Raw genomic sequence first — 18,112 nt, 5'->3', positions numbered from 1 at the left:
GGGGAAAAATATTTTTCTCTTTTTCTGCAGTATTTCTTGCTTTGTTTTAGTTACCTCAATAACTCTTTCCTTTTGTTCTACTTCGGAAGGCACAGCCATTAAAGAAGTTCACAACTTATATTTTCTGTCTGAGGCTCAGAAAAGTTTCTCAGCATTTTCTCAAAGGCACATGGGTAACCTTATCATTTATGAAATTCAGGCATAAACTCCATAATGTTTTAGCTAAAAATAAGTATCTGATTCCTTTCCCATGGCTTCAACATTCTGGGTAGCAATGCTGGGTATAGAGAATCATAGAATGTAGAAAATCACAACTAAAATATTTGTTCTGGCTCATCCTATTGGTGCTCTTGTCTTTTTTTCTTTTTTTCCCCCTTTAAGAGTTACTACGTGCTCTCATTTTCGATATTGTAAAACCAGTATTTTTGACATTAAAACTCAAATTTTAACAAAATAAAAGGAAAAAAAACCACCCCAAGGTACAGTTTAAGGGAAATCTATCCTGGCCCCTGACCCCCACACCAAGCCAGGTCCTAGACCTGCATGCCCTGCAGTATTCCCAGTCACATATATGTATATACCATGTGCATTCATGCACAGGCTGGGTGTGGGAGGAAGCTGGCCCAGGAGCAAGTATCAAAATAATTTTAGAAATGACTGTCTAGCCCAGCACAGGCATTAGAAAAATACTCTGCAAAGGGAAGTGGGAAGAATGGTGTGTAGAGTAGGAGGTGGCATGGGCTGCTAGCCCTAGCTCTCCTCTAACCCATGGCACTGGGCTTCCAGGATGGCCAGCTACCCATAGAAGGGGCCGACCTGAATCTGCCCCCGAGGCTCTGGGCTGAGTACTGGGCCCACACCCCGAGGCCAACGTGGCCAGATCCGACGGGAGCCCACAGATAAGCAGGTATAGGTCCAAGTGAAGGGCCAGGCAGGAGCCAGGGATGCTGGATCCTACCTCCCAGCAGGGCAGGTGGCTGGTAGTTCTGGCCTTCCTCATTGGATCGAGATGGTGCAGACCTGAGCCTCTTGTCACACTAGGTTCCTCAGATTCTTCTCAGATTCCTCTGAGGAGCCCTGGAAATCTTTAACGTCCTCCATCCTGACATCTCATGTTGTGTCCAGCATGCTGTCGACACTGGTGACCAAGTCCACGGATGCGCGTATAAGCGTATGGCTTCTGGTAGCTCTAGGGTGTCAGGTCCCTTGCTGCAGACAGGACCTGAGCTCCCATAAGCAAGTTCGTGGGGGGTGGGGGGGGGGTGGCAGCGTGACATCCAGGGTTCCACCGACCGGCCTGGCTCAGCTTGGATGAACCTGTGGCTGGCATGGGCAGTATCACGCAGCCTGCTAATGTCCGTAGGTGCGCAGCTCCGCGATGCCCCGGGCGCGGAAGGCCAAGCATTCACATTGCAACTGGGAACACCAGGTAAAAGCCCGGACTGTGGCACGTGAAGGCACAGAAGGAGACGGCGCCGATGTTCTTCTTCCAGATGCAGGAACAGCGGTTCTAGGACCGCGTCGTGAGCCCCTTGAGCCGCTCCTCCGACGCGGGGCCGGAGGCGCGGGCACCCCGGCAGGTCAGGCACCTGCGCCCGGCCCCGCGAGGCCTCGGGCGGGCAGGGCGGGCAGGGCGCGACTGCGCATGCCCGGCCCGGCGACGCGGCTGCGCACGCGCAGTGCGTCAGCGGCGCCCCCTTGCGCGCTCCTGCCGCGGCTCCCGTGTGGGTCTCGCGGTTCGCGCCCCGCCTGCGCAGCAAGCCCGGAGCCAGAGTCCGTGCGGCACGGGGGCCCCCGGTGGGCCGCGTAGCCGAGGAACGTGTCTTGGAAGTGGGGACGGCGCATAGTGCCCGGCGGGGAGTGTGCGGCTAGCAGGGCTCGGTGCGGGGCTGCAGGGGCATCGGTACCGCCTCATCCTCCCGAGAGGCCTGCCCCGCCCCCCTGGGCCTCCTGCGCCTGCTATTAGCCGGGACTTCTTGCCTGAGACGCGGCTCTTCCTGCACAGATGCACGGGAAGGACTAGCACAGGGACCTCTGGAGCAGCTTTGCCTGGGAGCACAGCCCCTCCGTGGCCAGGGGGGTAGGGGGGTGTGGGGGTGAAGGGTGCCCTTGGCCAGCACAGGGCTCTTGCACTGGTAGTTGAAGAGGCCATAGGCCGTGTCAAAAGGCTACAAGGCTCCTGAGGCTTCCCTCGAAATGGAGCTTCACGGGGGATGTGACCGCAACGGGTGGCAGGACTGAACCAGCACTTGGGGCTGGAAGCCAGAGGATGAGAGCTCAGCCCTTCGTGGCCCTTCCATGTGAAGCCCTCGAGGCCCTGGAGTAGGTCCATGCTGGCCCTGCTTCCCCCCACCCCACGCCCCTGGCGGCACGTCGCTTAGCTCCAGCATCAGCACCTGGCTTGCGGTGCCAAGCACTTCCATCTGGGCTGTGTACTTGCAGAGTGCCACCTTCTACACGGACAGGACCGGATCCTGCTACTGATGTCTAAGCAGCCCATCTTGCAGTCGTCTCCTGCAGCCTGTTGGCATGTTTGCCGGGCCAGTGGGCCAGGCTGTTGACATGCTTGTGGTCTGCCTGGAAGAGGACAGCTATGCTCAGCTTGTAGAGCGCCACAGTGCCATGGCTGGAGATGTCCCAGAACTGCACTGTGCAGTCCTCACTGCAGGTCAGCAGCAGACCTCACCATCATGGCTCCTGAGCCAGATTCTGGCCCCTGGTGATGGACCGGCTCGAGGCCCTGGAGGCTGGCTAGGGGTGCTGCAACTCGCCAGAGCTCCCAGCATGGGCCCACAGCTTGAAGGGAACGTTGTTGGAGGAATCGGCCGAGCAGGTAATTTCCAATAGGCATCTCTGTCTTAATATTGAACACATATGGGATAATAATTTTTTTCGTTTTAACAGTACCGTTTCTCAATACATTATTTAGCTGCCATGAGCAAACATGTTGGGCATCCAATGAGCAGTTGGGCACAAGTCTTTATTTGTTTTTTTTTTATTTTTTTATTTTTTATTTTTATTATTATTATTTTTTTACAAGTCTTTATTTGAAACAAGTTAGGTACAATGAAAGTTGGAGGAATCAGTATTCAAGATGGGTTCTACTCAGCTATCTGTACTATGAGATATGGCTTAGTTCATACCAACAATAGTATTAGGTTTACCAATTTCTAAATCATTTTCTCATTAAAATAGTGGTTGAGCAGGTGTACCCAAAAATGCCTTCAATCACTTCTGTGTTAATTTGAGAGGAGAGTTTTGTAAACCAGTGAAATTTAATTTTAGAATCCCATTCCGTTAAGCCTGAGGAAACAAAAAAAAAAAAAAAAAAAGAGGAAGGCAAATTGGAGTTTTTGGTTCTGCTTTTACACCTTATAATACAATTAGGACTTTTTATGACCAAAGGAAAGTGATAACTACAGAAGAAAATTATGACAATTCTAACATTCAGAAGATTAAAAGGTTTTATGTACATTATCAAACTCACCTCAGTAGTTCTGAAAAGACGGGAGGCAGAAATGTTGCTATTTGCATTTTATACCAATAAAATACCAATGTCACTAGTATTAATAAAGAATATATTTTAAAGGCAAATATATATATATATATACACACACACACTGTGCATACATATATATATATATATGCAGTATGCGAACAGAATGAGACTAGCTTAAGCTTTCCCAGTTTTTGAACTTTCTTTTCATCAGTGGTTTCCTTTAAGGAATTTTTTCAGGTAAGCATCCTAGCATGTTCTGTTTGCCATCTCGTTTATCATTCAGTTGTCATGTTTTATTCTTTGTTTCAACTGGGTGATGTTAAGGGATTGATGGTCCAGTACATAAACAAACTGATGAGAGGAGCTAGAGAAGATTCCAGGAGGCTCATGATGAAACCTTTCTTAATGACATTTCCCTTATGAACACAGCTGTTACTGAATCAAGAATATATCACCAAATGGAAGTTTGAAATTGACCCCTCTACAACCACATGCATCACAGGTGCAAAACTCCTGCATAGAGTTGACATCTGTCTTCCACTTTGGTCCCTAGACTTTGTCACTAACCTTACCAATGAGCAAATATAAGTACATCTGCTTTCTAAGAAAGCTCCCATTGAATTACAAATACTGCACTATAATTTCCAAGTTAGTGCAATATCCATAAACATTAGCATTGCTCCCAAACTATGCTGAGTATGCAAAATAAATCATGAGTCACAAAATATTTGCTCCAAAGCCAAGCCTGTCCTTCACATGAACAATTTTCAGAAATACAGACCTTATGACCAGCACTTGCTCATAATTTTTACAACTTCTCTTGTCCTTTGAGACCATTCTTCAACATCCAGTTCAGCTCCTACAGTGAACTGAACACAAGCTTAAATATGAACAAATATAAATTAAGATAAATGATTATATTTTCAGTTAATATTTTGGTAGAGCGTACTGAAGGAAATGTCACATTACTTAATTTTCTGAGCTCCAGTTTTTGCTTTCTCGTATATCCAAATGGATAGAGACACATACACTGACACAGGTACACCCACTTTTTGACATCTTTAAAAATGGGTTGACCTGGATTCAGTGATTTTCAGTGGCATAACCAAAACTTTCTCAATCAGGAATTTTAAAAGTATATCTTCTAGGATATCCATTTGTTCCTATCAGACTTTCTTCTACATAGGCATAGGTTCCCTTTGAAAGTCAGGATCAACGTTAACATATTTGCTATCAGGTAAATGTCAACATGTTTTAGTTTTATTTTTTAACAGCAAAACAGCCCAGATTTTCTTTGTAATTTATTTTTGGTATCAGTATCATTCCATTTTCTCCATGCTGCCCTTTTGAAGTACATTTAAATCTTCCTTAAAATATAGTGAGCACTCTTCTAGAGAATGCCTAACTTTATTTTAGTTCCTTTGATTTGCAATGCATAGCTGTAGCAATACATTTCAACATATTATTTGTTTTCATCACTGAAGCTCTTTGTTGCAAAGTGTTCTCAGAAGTTGGCTTTTTAGGATAACTTCCTAGACTATCAGGTTTCTAACTCAGAACCCTTTGCCTTCTGACTGGTATAATTTACATACAATTTAAGTTGTCTTCATTTTATTATATTAGGGAATGGCGTGAGATGATTCTAGGTTCTCAAACTGCTGTGTACTAAATGCATTAAGAAAAAAGTGCAATTTCAAAGCGGAGGCTGAAGACCAAATAGGGAGCAGAGCAGTGAAAGAATCATGTGTGGTGTTAGCAATGGTAGTTGAGATGTGGGGATAGGCATTGTTGCCAGAGGACATTTCCTATTTAAAAGCAAGCTCACTGATAATTTTATAGACTATTGCAGGGATGTTGCTCTAAATGCTTCTTATTCTTTCTTAATTGAGTTCATATCGAGTCTAATAGAAGAGTAGATGTTGATTTTTCTTGGGGAGCCAATCCATCATTGCCCTGAGAATGTCAGAACAGATGCCAAGGAATGATGGAATTTAGATTCTGCTTCTGTAAGGATGACATAACTTGGTTACTTCCTTCCAAATGATCCATTAGGTAACATGTCTTATAAGTCTCTCATCAGCCAGGCTAGTTTTAAAGAAAACAAGAAAATAACTGTGGGAGTAGATGTGTTGTCCTCATTGACAAGTGTTTTGACCACTGAATCACTTCTAAATTTTCAAGATAATACAGTTACAGGTGTATATGTGTGTGTGTGTGTGTATCTTGTTCTTTTCTTCCAAGATCCACGTCTTTACTGTGAGTAATTTTAAAAGCAGGGCTCTACCCTATTGGTAACATCTTTCCATCCTGAAATAATCCCATTTATTGGCACTGTTATGGTCATGCCTGACCCTTCACCCAACTTTAGGGCCTGTGTGCCAGCTGTCTCCCTAGTGTAGCTCTGCACTTCAAGCACTCACTTTTCTTGTTGAAATGTTTCCTGACAATGTAAGTGTAATATTAAATGTGCATGCAGTTGCTCACCATGTTCCTCCTTTGTGCCAATTATGTATCTTGATTTAGTCTTTTGTGTCTATTTTTTTCCTAACTTACACAGACTTTTTTTCTCTAGCAAAACTGAGTATGTACAGCAGCAGCTAGTGTCCTGCCCCAAGTGCTCTCCCCTTGTCTCTCAAGGTGCAGGTTTAGTGCTAGACTTTTCCTTTTCCACCCTGCTTAGAAGTTCTGTGATACCCATTGTCTCTGTTATTTCTAGAAGATTTCCCATAAATATTTGCAGAATCAAAATGTGTATTTTTTCACTAAAATATAAGCTCATTGGGGACAGGGACCGTGCCTTAGTGCCACTTGCAATATGCATATGACATTAGATATTTTTAAAACATATTTTTTGATTCATAGCTTTTTGATAAATTTGGTAAACAATTTTGCTTGAATTTTTTTTTAAAGAAAAGTCAGATTTTTGATTTGTCCAATCTTGCAAGTCTGCTATTTTAGATAGCAGTTCCTCAGAGGGACTCAGCCATCTCCCTACTATATCACTGTCTAATTTCTGGATCCTATACATCCTTTGCTGTATGTATCTTATAGGGGGGTAAAAAAGCATTTGTCCAGTCTGCTGCTTTATAGAAATAACTGAAAGGGCAGTAATGTGGCATTTGTTAGATTTTAAAAAATGGAAGGAAGGGGAGGCTTTTAATTGTATGGGAAATTTAATTAGATTTAGACTAATTAAATTCATTTTTTATATTAACATGTTCACAAATATTATTGCATCTCGTTAGATTTCATTCTTCTAGCCTTACTGAACAATATTCAGTAGTAGTTTCAGATTACAATAAGTTCATTATGAAGATAAGGTGGAATTAGTGTAGGAAGCTCAGCTGGTTGAAGGGGTCTGTACTTTAATTACTGCAGAGGGTGTGCATATTAATTACAACACAAGTGATATTTACTGTACCTCAGGAACATATGACAGGGTAGAGATACTGACAGCACCAGCTAATAAACTCAGTATGATAATGAGGAGAAAAGACCATAAAAATAGAAGGAAATAAAATTATTCATAAAGTATATTGATCCCAAAGTAAAGACATTAAGCTCTGATGAAGGGCAACAAAAGGGAAGCTCCTCACTTTATCAAACAAATAACCAAAGTAGAGAAATGTTAGCAGGGAGACAGATTGTGATTATACTGGTCACATGATCACACTCCAGAGAGTACACAGGAGCCATAACATGGGAGATTTTTAATAAATCAGCAGAAAGCCATACTGTCACTTGCAAGAACCGAGGTCACAGTGGCTAAGGACAGCTCCATAGAGAAGTCGAATATGCTGTGGTGTAAACTGGAAGGAACCACGTGCATACAAAATTTGGTTCAAGAGCCACTGTCCCCTCTGGGAAAATTAAGGCGCACCTAAGAATCCTGTGAGAATTACTCTCGCCCACTTTTCCCTGTCCCTACAAATCACCAACTCTGATTTTGAGATGGTGAAAGGGAACAATTGGGGGTTGTTTGGATAATTTTTCCCACTAAGTGCTCTGTTATGCTAGGATCTTGTCTGAATCTACACATACCGCCCAAAAGGAAAGTTCAAATTTGGGCCTAGAGTTATTAAATCTGACACTTGTTTTGTTTTGTTTTTTACATGGGCCTTCCAAAGAACTGGTCACTTTTGAAAACAATTATTTAATCAACTAACATTTATAAGTTCGTTTTAGGAGGAAAAAAACTGGCTAAGATGCTAATTCTTAATTTACATCAAAGAATTGCTTTAGTAGGTTTCTCCTAAGTATTTGTTGTTTTCCAGTTTATTAGCCAAAATCTGCCACAAATTATGCTTGTAGTTGAGTTATTATGGATAGAAAGTACACTAGTTACCTATTTATTTTAACACATGGAATAATGATGTTGACCAAATTCTTAAAATTGCTCTAAGTTAATTTTAAGAGGAAAACATTCTGTTGAGGGTATATATATATGAGTAGTGATTTTAATATATAATGGAAATATGTGATACATATTGGTATATATGAATTTGAATCTGTATATAATAGAATATGCAGTTCTGGTTAAAATACCTCAAAAAATAATAGTTAATCTAGAGAAAATGGATAGAAGGGCCATACGTAAGACAGTGCATAATCTGTCCCTGCATTTTGGTGACACAATTAGAGGTATTTGGAAACAACAAAAATAGAGATTGTTCATTTTGGTTCAAATCTATAAATTCATCAATTGAAAAATTAGATTTCAAAAAAAAAGATTTCAAATTACAGAATGAAATTATAGGAAAAACTTCACTTTGCAACTTGGGCAAGGCAAATAATATGAATAACGACTCACTTAGTTCTGAATTATTTTAATTTATGCATCCGGGAGTGGAAGTTAAGATAGCCCTGGACATCATAATGAAATGGGGGTGCCATGCCTCGCTTCCTGTACCTTCCTCTGCCTTACTCTATCCCAGTAGTCCAATGTCTTCATGCTAGCCTTTCTTTTCTTTGGTGGAGGGGTTAAGAGGTTATTTCACTCATATTAAGGTGACATATTTTCAGGATCATTTTTATTTTAAGAGAAAAATGTTTCATGTTAGCTTACATTCTAGCTTGACTATTAACAAAGTATTTCAGTATGAGCAGAGAATCTACCTGAAATGACTCAAATGTATCAAAGAGTTATGAATGGGACCTTCATGAAAGGCCAGGCATAATGAGAATGCAGGGAAAAAGAGGTGGTAATTCAAGTTTTACCATTGTATTATTGTGAACTGCATTATTTTCATCACCGTATGTGTGATATTATGATATTAAGATAGAAGTCTGTAAGATTGCATGGTACCAGGAACATGGTAGGTAGGTGTTTGATAAATATTTACTGAATGAATGAATAAACAAATGATTCATATACTGGATGAATGAATGGATGAATGAATGAGTCCACCTCAGGTGATGTTTCATCAGTCCTTGCAAATTACTTATGGTATTTCTGTTGTATCTGGTGAACTGAGTACTGTCTGTAACACTGGCGTTTGGCTTTTTGTGTTGGCAGTCCCTAAGCACCACCTGAATTGTGAGTGCTGGCCAGAGTAGATTACCACTGTTGAGTGGCTAGGCCCTTGCTCTGTGCTTGCATGTAAAGAAAACAGGTGATGATGGTACTCCTGGGCGTGTCAGTGGTTGAGCGTCTGCCTTTGGCTCAGGGCATGATCTGGGATCCGGGATCGAGTCCCACATTGGGCTCCCTGCGAGGAGCCTGCTTCTCCCTCTGCCTGTGTCTCTTCTCTCTCTCTCTCTCTCTCTCTGTGTGTGTGTGTGTGTGTGTCTCTCATGAATAAATAAATCTTAAAAAGGAATATAGGTGATAATGGGAGATTGATGATGCTTGTATTGAATTCTGGAGCATGAAGTCTTCTGTAGTTTACCGCTTAGGAGATTTAAACAGTTTTATGATAAATATGAATAGCTTTAGCAGACTTTCAGTTATCGATATGCTGATATATATATTTTTTCCAAAATATCCTGATACCGAAGACAAAGCAAAACAAACAAACAAAAAAAACCCCCAAACTTAAAAATTCCTGATTCTTGGGAACAGAAGAATGGTTTAGGTGCATACCAATTATATGGATTGATGGAAAATTCCAAGCATGTGGCCCCTATCAATTTAGATTTAGGCTGAGCTGTTTTTTAGTATTAAAAAATCAGAACACAATAGAGGCAGAACAGGGGGAAGTTTATTCAAAATTTAGCGGAATAGAATTCTGATTTTCTGTGGTTCCTGGGTTTCTGATATGGGTTTACTTCTCTTTGTCAGAGCTTTCAATTTTTCCTGGTATTTTTTTTCCTGGTCCCTCTCACAATGTTCCTGCTGTCCTTGTGGCATCTCATGCGACCCTAGCTTCTTCTCTTTCCTCACATGTGCTGCTTCAATGATTTATAGTTCGTGTTCAACATTATTATTTTCATCCTCTTGCCATCCAATTTGGTTATGATATTTCTTTCTGCAAACATTCCTTTCAATTTTCTATGTCTCTAATGGCTAATTTTTTTTTTTTTTTTTTTTAATTTGACATCTGGGACTGCTCTTCTCTTTTCTAGCAGAGGAAGAGTTGAGTGTGTCAAGAAACGATTTTGGGGACATCTAACAATATTAAGAAAGAACAGTCCTCAGCTTCCTTTATTTCTTTGAATAATGAGGCAAAGAATATTGGTACATAGATATTAAATAGACATAAACTTGGATGTTCAACATGTTGTAGAAAGTTGAACATAAAGATAAGGGTAACTAGCCTACAACATCAGTTAAAGAAATCATTATTTTTACACTTGGAATACGTATATGGGCAATCTTGCTGCACTATATTGGTTGAAACGAAAGCTTTAAGGTTAAACCAAATAGGTCACCTCTAAATATATAGAATTCTTGACCCCAATATGCATTGTAATCTCTGCAGTCACAGAGAGCCACAAAATTCTTGTGTTTCAACTACACAGAGAATCTTACTAATTGTTGTTGTAGTAAAGCAAAACTTACAGAATGTCCCCAAAGCATTTGAACTTAGTGCAGAGTTTAATTTCTTTATGTACCTCAAGCTCCAAATAATTTCATAAATTAAAGTTTTAGAAGGTTAAGTTTCTGCTGTAAACAAATTTATGTTTGTGTACGTTGATAATTAGAAAGAAGTATTTTATGAAAATCTGAGGAAGTAAGATTGAATAGATAATTAAAAATTGCAACATTCTAATCAATAAAAAAGATGGATATGATTGTTCTTGCCATTCTATTTCTTGGACCTTGTAAATCTTCATAAATCCCTTTCCTTGGCTTTTTTTTTTTTTTTTAAATCATGTTGTATATTCATTACCACAAAGTGGAAGTCATGGTTAAGGTTTTCTGTAACTCTTATTTAGGCTGTAGAGCTCCAAAGAGTGTGTTAAAATAGTAATTCCTTGAGAAACCTCAAAAGTGTGTCCTGGAATAGTACTTAATAGGAATAAAAGAACAGAAAAAAAACAAAAACAAAAACAAAAACAAAAAACAACCTGTGGTGGAAAATCACAAATCTCTTAGAAATTGTCAAATTGATCAGCTTCACTAGGAATTATTGAGAAGAGCAGAGGTGCTATGCTTATTTGATTTAACGACAACAAATATCAAAACAAAAATGTTTGATTTCTTTTGGGAAAGATCTTTTTTTTGTTACCTTTTCAGAAACAATCCCCACCCTCTGTTCCCTCATTCCTGTTACAATTAGTCATTACCTACTGTTGCTTATGATTTGTTGGCAGTCTCTGACTGCAATCTGTTGCTTTGTGACAGATCAATTCTTTTAGCCTACAGACTCATTCTTGAATTCAGCCAAAATGAAAAAAAAAAATACATGTACATATACATTTATATGTTAAAGTCTAAGTCACATTGCTCTGGCTAATGTGGCAGATCATTCTTTTAAAAGGGTGCTCTTAAAGGGAGAGCACTAATGAACCCCGCATGCATATAAAGGGAGTGAATGACATTAGGTGACCCCCCCTCTGTGCAGAACAGGTTCAGAGTCCATATGTATAGACTGTGGAATTTGAAGTATGTTCATTTACTATCATCATTTTTAAAGGAGACAACTTCAGAGCAATATTTTAGTTAGAGGAGTTGCTTCTGAGCCTACTGAAGAGAATTTGTAGAAATCCTGTTGTTTATACCCACACACATATAGATGTATACACACACCACTGAGTTTAAATAATCCCAGTAAGATTCATATTGCTCAAGTTTTTTCAGCAAAAGAAATTATAGTTTTCTTGCAATCAATTTAACAGTCAGAGCTTTGGTGTAGCAAAATATATGCTTCGTAGCCCTTCAAAATTTACGCAGTTTGTACATATAGATACATGCTGTATATATTTTGAAGTGATACGTATGTTGAAATTTTTCCTCACTTAAAACCATGCTGCATAATTGATTGGAAGAGTTACTCTCATCACAGTCTATTTTTGCAGCAAAGCAGAGGCTATTTGAGATGCTTGTGTTTTTTTTTTTTTTTTTTTCTTAAATGCTTTACTTTATTGCAAGGAGAGGAAAAACTAGTCATTATATAGCAAGATATTATTCATCGTTGGTTTGTTTTGAACAATGCTGAATTAAGTAACATTACTGCATAACAAGATAAATATATTAAAAAAACATTTTCTCCATTAACTTTTGGTGTCACTGTTGTCTGACTCAGTGAGACCCTCTTTGGTGAAACATACACACACACATATACATACTCACATGCTCATTGACATTTAAAAAATATGTAATCCCTTGAGTTTGCTACTTTGCAGACCCAAGGAACAGCTTGCTTCTCAACATTTCTATATAATAAGGTCGCCTCAATCACAAGGCCACAGCTGCCAAATTAAGAAAATTGGTGGGGTTTTGAGGAAAATACTGTTGAACCAAAAGGCAGATGTTTCACTGTATGTTATACATTGATAAAACACCTTCAATCTGTCAGCGTGCGTTTTCTAAAAGCATCAACTAGCCACTGTCTGGTTCCTGTTTCCATTTCGAGTTTGTCAAGGGCCCCCCTTGTGTAGCTCCTGGAAAACCACCAACTTTTCTTACTTCAAAAAGAAAACAAGGTACTCATTCATGAGAAATTACCCTAACCGCTTGAGAAATACTTTAAAAATTTTTCAAGCTCAATTTGGAAGGAGGCTGTAGGCATGATGGTCATTATACAACTTTACAAATAAATTCATGACAGCTAAAGCAGAATTTAAACAGTATATCAATAGACACAAGCCATAGGGGCTAGTACATAGCATAGGCTAGGTTGCAACATGCTTACTTTTTTAGTCTAATTCTTCTTTTCACCAATTCCCTCCATGAAGAAAGGGAGGAGTCCTTAAACATACAAATATGGAAATGAAGGACTGAAGATGTTACTCCAATTAACCAAGGGATATTGAAAGGGGCAGCTTTTCTATACTTTGTTTTGCATTTTTTAGTTGCATTTAATTGTGTTTGTAATCATTTAGGATAATCTTTTTAAAAAATTATGAGAATTTTTGTTAAAATTAATTTTTTACGGCTTTGTAATTCATACAGACAGGACTAGAAAAATTACTTAAGTGAGTACACTAATTCATTGTAACATTTTGTAAGATTCAAGTTTACTTTTACTTGGAATCTGAAGACTATCAAATTATTTGGATTTTACTAGATTTGAATAAATAGCAGAAAACACACAGAAACTAATTCAAACATATTCCTTTGTTCTGGTAAATTACTACATATGCCTCTAACTGCCTAGTATCTGAGGTTCTGTAAAAGGAGATTTTTTTTTTTTTTTTGCCCTCCCAGTGTGTTTTATCCACCATTTAAAAACACATTTGAAATATATTGCAATTGCGTGAGAAGTGACATAAATACATTTGGTGATTAATATTTATTTGATCAACTGTGAGTGCAACAATATGACTTCTAATTTGAAACCACACAAGCTTCCTTTTCAGCAATCCTGCCTTTCAAAGCCTTTCATTTGCTATATCACAGGCTGATCTTGGAAAGAGAATCTGTTCGATGTACTTTTCCCTACTCCTTTTCCAACTTGAAACAGGAGAGTGGGCATTTAGCCGTATTTCCAGGTGTGCCATATTGGAACTTATAAAATGTGTGAGAGGCTGGGGAAACTCTTAGACTCTCGGCCTGGGGTGATTCCTGAGAGGTTGGCCTGTTGAAACGTGTTCCAGGGTGTATGTATTGGAAGGTCTGTACATACATTATCTGCAATATATAAACATGCCCACACACATTTTGTAAAATGGCAGAGTTGATGTCTTGAAAACATCTCCCAATGTTAAATAAAGATCTTGTTCTGTTCCGTATTATTATTCCTATTGTTTTATTTCCACCCCTGTGCTCGTGGTGTCTTTTGTGGCACTTCAGCTGTGATGAGATGGGCGGGTGAGCAGCTTCCTCCAGAATTGGCGCCAGCTGGTTTGGAAGACTGGCAAACCCTCAACTCTCCCTCTAACCACCACGTTAGAGATTGACTTTATTATCTGCTGTAGCTCCACGACATGCCCAGTTTCCAGTAGCCCAGAATGCAGGCATGTAGCACAGGCCTATTCGCCATCGAATATATTTTGATTTAGTCATAACCTCAGGAATTGCCTTTTAGCAACAACTACAAAAAAAAAAAAAAAAAAAAGTAAGGGTCATCCACTTCTAATGCTGGAAACCCTATGATAATCTGTTCCATGCATTCAAATGAAAATATGACTTCTTGGCAGAGAATAGCATTATAATGTAAAATCCCATATGCTGTTATACAGTATGTTGCAATCTGTTTTACGGCTGCCTCTATTCTAACGAGTGAATACTGCCAATAAAGCAATTGAAGATAACACTAATTGCTTATTTCTGTGATCCATAATTTTTATGGCTGCCTTATAGCTCTTTAGTCAAATAGATGCTTTTTGGCCTTTAAGATCTAGAACTCGTGTACTGTAGCAATTGAAACTGGAAATGTACATGCTGGCCTGAGAGGCTTTTTCTGTACTTGATGAATTGGAGGGAGCAGCAAAATAATGGAAAGGTGTGAAAGAAAAAGAAAGAAGTCAAGTCAGCTCTAACAGGTAACCACTAGATTTTATCAATATTTAGGCAGCTTGAAAGATATACATAAATATGTGGCTGTGTAGGACACTAAATGAGATAGTCAGGTTTCCTTCAACTTCATGCATTCCGGGGCCTGTTGGACACATAGGTGACCATGGAAGACACAGTGGGACCTGAACACAGCTGGTTGGAGACAAGACTCTGCATTCCGTCCTAGGTTTTCCACATATTGGCAATATGACTATGTTATCTCGAGACAGCAGTTCAACTTTTCTGAGTTTTCTGAGGCTCCTCTCAGAAACGCTGTGATGACTAAGAGGATGGGAACACGCGACTGATGGTATTGGGGACATCATGACATGCTTTTTTCATGAATACTCTTATAGAAATCCCAAATTATGCAGCATTTGTCCAGGAATTTATCCAGTTCTTTGCTATTCAAAGTGTACTGTGTAGACCAGGAGCAGAGGTCTCAGCTGAGAGTTGAGTAGAAAGCATAATCATTACCCACCCACCCCTCCAGGCCTGCTGATAAGAACCTTTTCTCAAAATCCCTGGGTGATTAGTATGTGCACTAAAGACTGAGAAACCCTGATATAGCTGAACTTACCTCATGGATGAGAAAGTTGAGATTCAGCAAGGTGACATGGTTCATAAGGTCATGTAGTGTGTTAGAGCTAAGCCAGGAAGAGAGCCCAGGACTTCTGACTCTGTTTAATCCATGCTGCCTCCACCTTAAAATAGGGAGCATTTAATTTTATTGTGTGACAGATTTCAGATTAACTGCATAGGCTCAAAAGTGGGCAACATATTTGTAGCTTAAAATAATGTAAGTCAGAAAAGCCATCTGTTTCTGCTTTCTTTGGTCAGATAGTGAAAATAAAAATCAAAGCAAACAATAGGTTGTATTACTGAACTTAAATTATGTATGAAAAGTGTCTAGAATACCCAAAGATTTCTACTCATGAAGTAATGTAGATAATGTTTTCAAATTGAATTTAAGAATATGCTTTTAAATTCAGACAAAATACATGTGCAAAGATCACAGGATCTCAGTATTCCATTTTTCTATTTGTGTCCAACATTCTGGCTATTATCTCTTTAATAGGAAAAAGAGATAGTTAAGTTTAAGTATTTATTTCTTCTATTCCAACAAAAATACACAAGGTGCTATGGCCAAATAGTGGTGCAAAAGGATTTTACAAATAGTAGCTTTTGCTCAAAATTCCCTGATGATATATATACACTAGATAAGCAGTTTTGAGAAATACCACTAGATTAGTTTGAACTTTAAAAATTATGTATATATATTATGTATAAAATACATGCATATATATATATATATATACACACACACACACACACACACACATACTATTATATATGCTACTCTATACGTTGCCAGTATGTTATTGGACACACTGGCAATGTTTTTTACATATATTAAGAGCTGAGCATTGCAAACCAGTATAACTTATTATTCCATTTAATCTTCACTACAAATCTGTTAGGTACTACTGTTATCCTCATTTTATAAGTGAAATGATGAACCTCAAGAAAAGAACTTGCCCAAGGACACATGCAGCAAGCAAGATGAAACTGATCGAGGTGTGAGTTTAGGTATATCTTCCAAATTAATGCTGTGACTAGTGAATAAGACTTTTGAGTCCTAATTCCTTAAATTCTGATTTAATTAGATCTTTTCTCTAGATGTGAATTTCTACCATATTTCCACGTGGTGAGGCTGGGAAGGTGTTGACCTTTTCTGCCTTTTGCACCAAGCACATGGATGGGTGAAACAGCCAATGCCCTGTGTCTCAGGAACCTGGGGGCAGGAGTTGTCTGAACCAGGGAAGAAAAGTCTTAAATGCCCCTGCTCCTCTTCTCTCCATGGTCAGAAACTGCCTTCCCCAAAATGTTGAGTCTAGTTCTTGGTTCGACAGCTCTTATTCTCTAGTGCTGAGATTGACAACAAATAAAGGTTGTAATAAAAATACCAACCTACTTGCAGATATTCTTAATGAAATCAGCAACGCAGGCTTTCACAGAGAAATGAATACTGAAGCAAGAAGGAGACAGAGCTGTCCAAAATGGTTCTAGATACAGCTGTGGGAGCCTTATGACCAAAGGCACAAATCTCAAGAGAAATGCATGGGAAATAAAGAAGGAGTAAGGAGAAAGGGCTCATACTAGTAATTGCAGAGATAGTCTAAAATAGCGATTAACAAGCAAATGGCAAAGTGATTGATCTGGAAAAAGAAAGACACACACAAGCAAACTTATGATGTTACTCTCATTTTATATGACACATTCAGCTCCATTCTAATAGTCCGTGTGTAGAATCTCTAAAAGCTGTACCTTGCGAATTGTTAACTGTTGATATATGCTGAACACTTCATTGTGAAAGGATATGATCAGAAAAAGGACTATTGTAACCAGCTGTAATCGATAGCATTCAAATAACATCCTTGGTATAAGAGACAAACACTGACTACTTCCAACACTTTATAACACCTCATAGAAAAAAAGACATTTGTCTTTTCCTTTATATACACTTGTTATTTTCCTTTATATTAGATGATGAGATTCTACATTCTCTGAGAGTTCTCCAGTTTGGCTACCTGATTTTTTTTCAATACTGTAGAAAGGATCAATTTAAATATCTCTAGCCTACCAACATGATATCAGTTGGATATATTACAGTATTTGTGATACTAACCCTATGATATTAATGAGCTTTTTTTCAGAGAAAAAGAGTAGATCATCTCTTGGATATTAAAAAAAAAGAGTAGCCTATCATAAAACTCTGATTTCTTAGATGAAACCTCAAGATTATAGAAACCTATCAAGATTATAGAAATAGAATGATCCCCTATTATTTCCTCTTTAAATCCTGGTTAATTTTTGAAACTTTCTGCTTTACTTTAGAAATGGGACTAGCATTGCCTTCTTGGGCTCTGATCAGCTTCATTTTTCAGCTACACCAAGGGGCTTTTATTTCACCTCTTTGTGAAATTGGCTGGTTTCCTAAAGTTATTCTTCTATTATAATTTAGCACAGTAAGAAGAGAATAGGAAAAAAAGAGAGATCTAATATGGTATTATTTTATGACTACATAAAACTCCATTGTCAGAACGGAACATACAGGAAAGGCTCTACACACAGATGGCTAAAAAGTTAAAGCCGAGTAAATGATCAGAGAGAGAGAGAAAAACAGAATCGTATTACAGTCTCTGTTCCTCAGTATTATTTTGTATGCATGTCTTCGAATTTGAAATTCAAATAAGGCTTTTTATATATATATACATAATTGAAAACAATTTTTTGATAAACAAGCAGACCAGATATCCAAACAAGAAGACGCTGCTCTGCCCTCTTTCCATTTAATCACAGAAGCCCTTGTCTTACCTTATATTATAGGAATGGAATTGTAGGGATTAATATGAACAAACTTAACCCTTTTTAACATACCGTCACGTAATGTTTTCGGCTTACATGCCACAAGAAATCTGGGCAGGGTGGGGTGGGGGTGGTGCTTGGAG

General features: G+C 38.9%; 1 protein-coding gene across 1 annotated transcript in view; it reads left to right on the top strand.

Moving 5' to 3' along the window:
- Positions 1-1,773: 1,773 nt before the first annotated feature.
- LOC144324185 (uncharacterized) overlaps positions 1,774-18,112 on the top strand; it is a 196,262-nt gene continuing 179,923 nt past the window's right edge. The window contains exon 1 of the mRNA XM_077915461.1: positions 1,774-2,833. Coding sequence (XP_077771587.1) covers positions 2,530-2,833 — 304 coding nt within the window. The 5' untranslated portion in view covers positions 1,774-2,529. The remainder of the gene's footprint in view (positions 2,834-18,112) is intronic.

Source organism: Canis aureus, chromosome 11, assembly GCF_053574225.1.
Source record: "Canis aureus isolate CA01 chromosome 11, VMU_Caureus_v.1.0, whole genome shotgun sequence".
NCBI lineage: Eukaryota > Metazoa > Chordata > Mammalia > Carnivora > Canidae > Canis > Canis aureus.
Note: the sequence above shows the minus strand (reverse complement) of the source record. Positions and strands in the feature narration are given on the sequence as shown.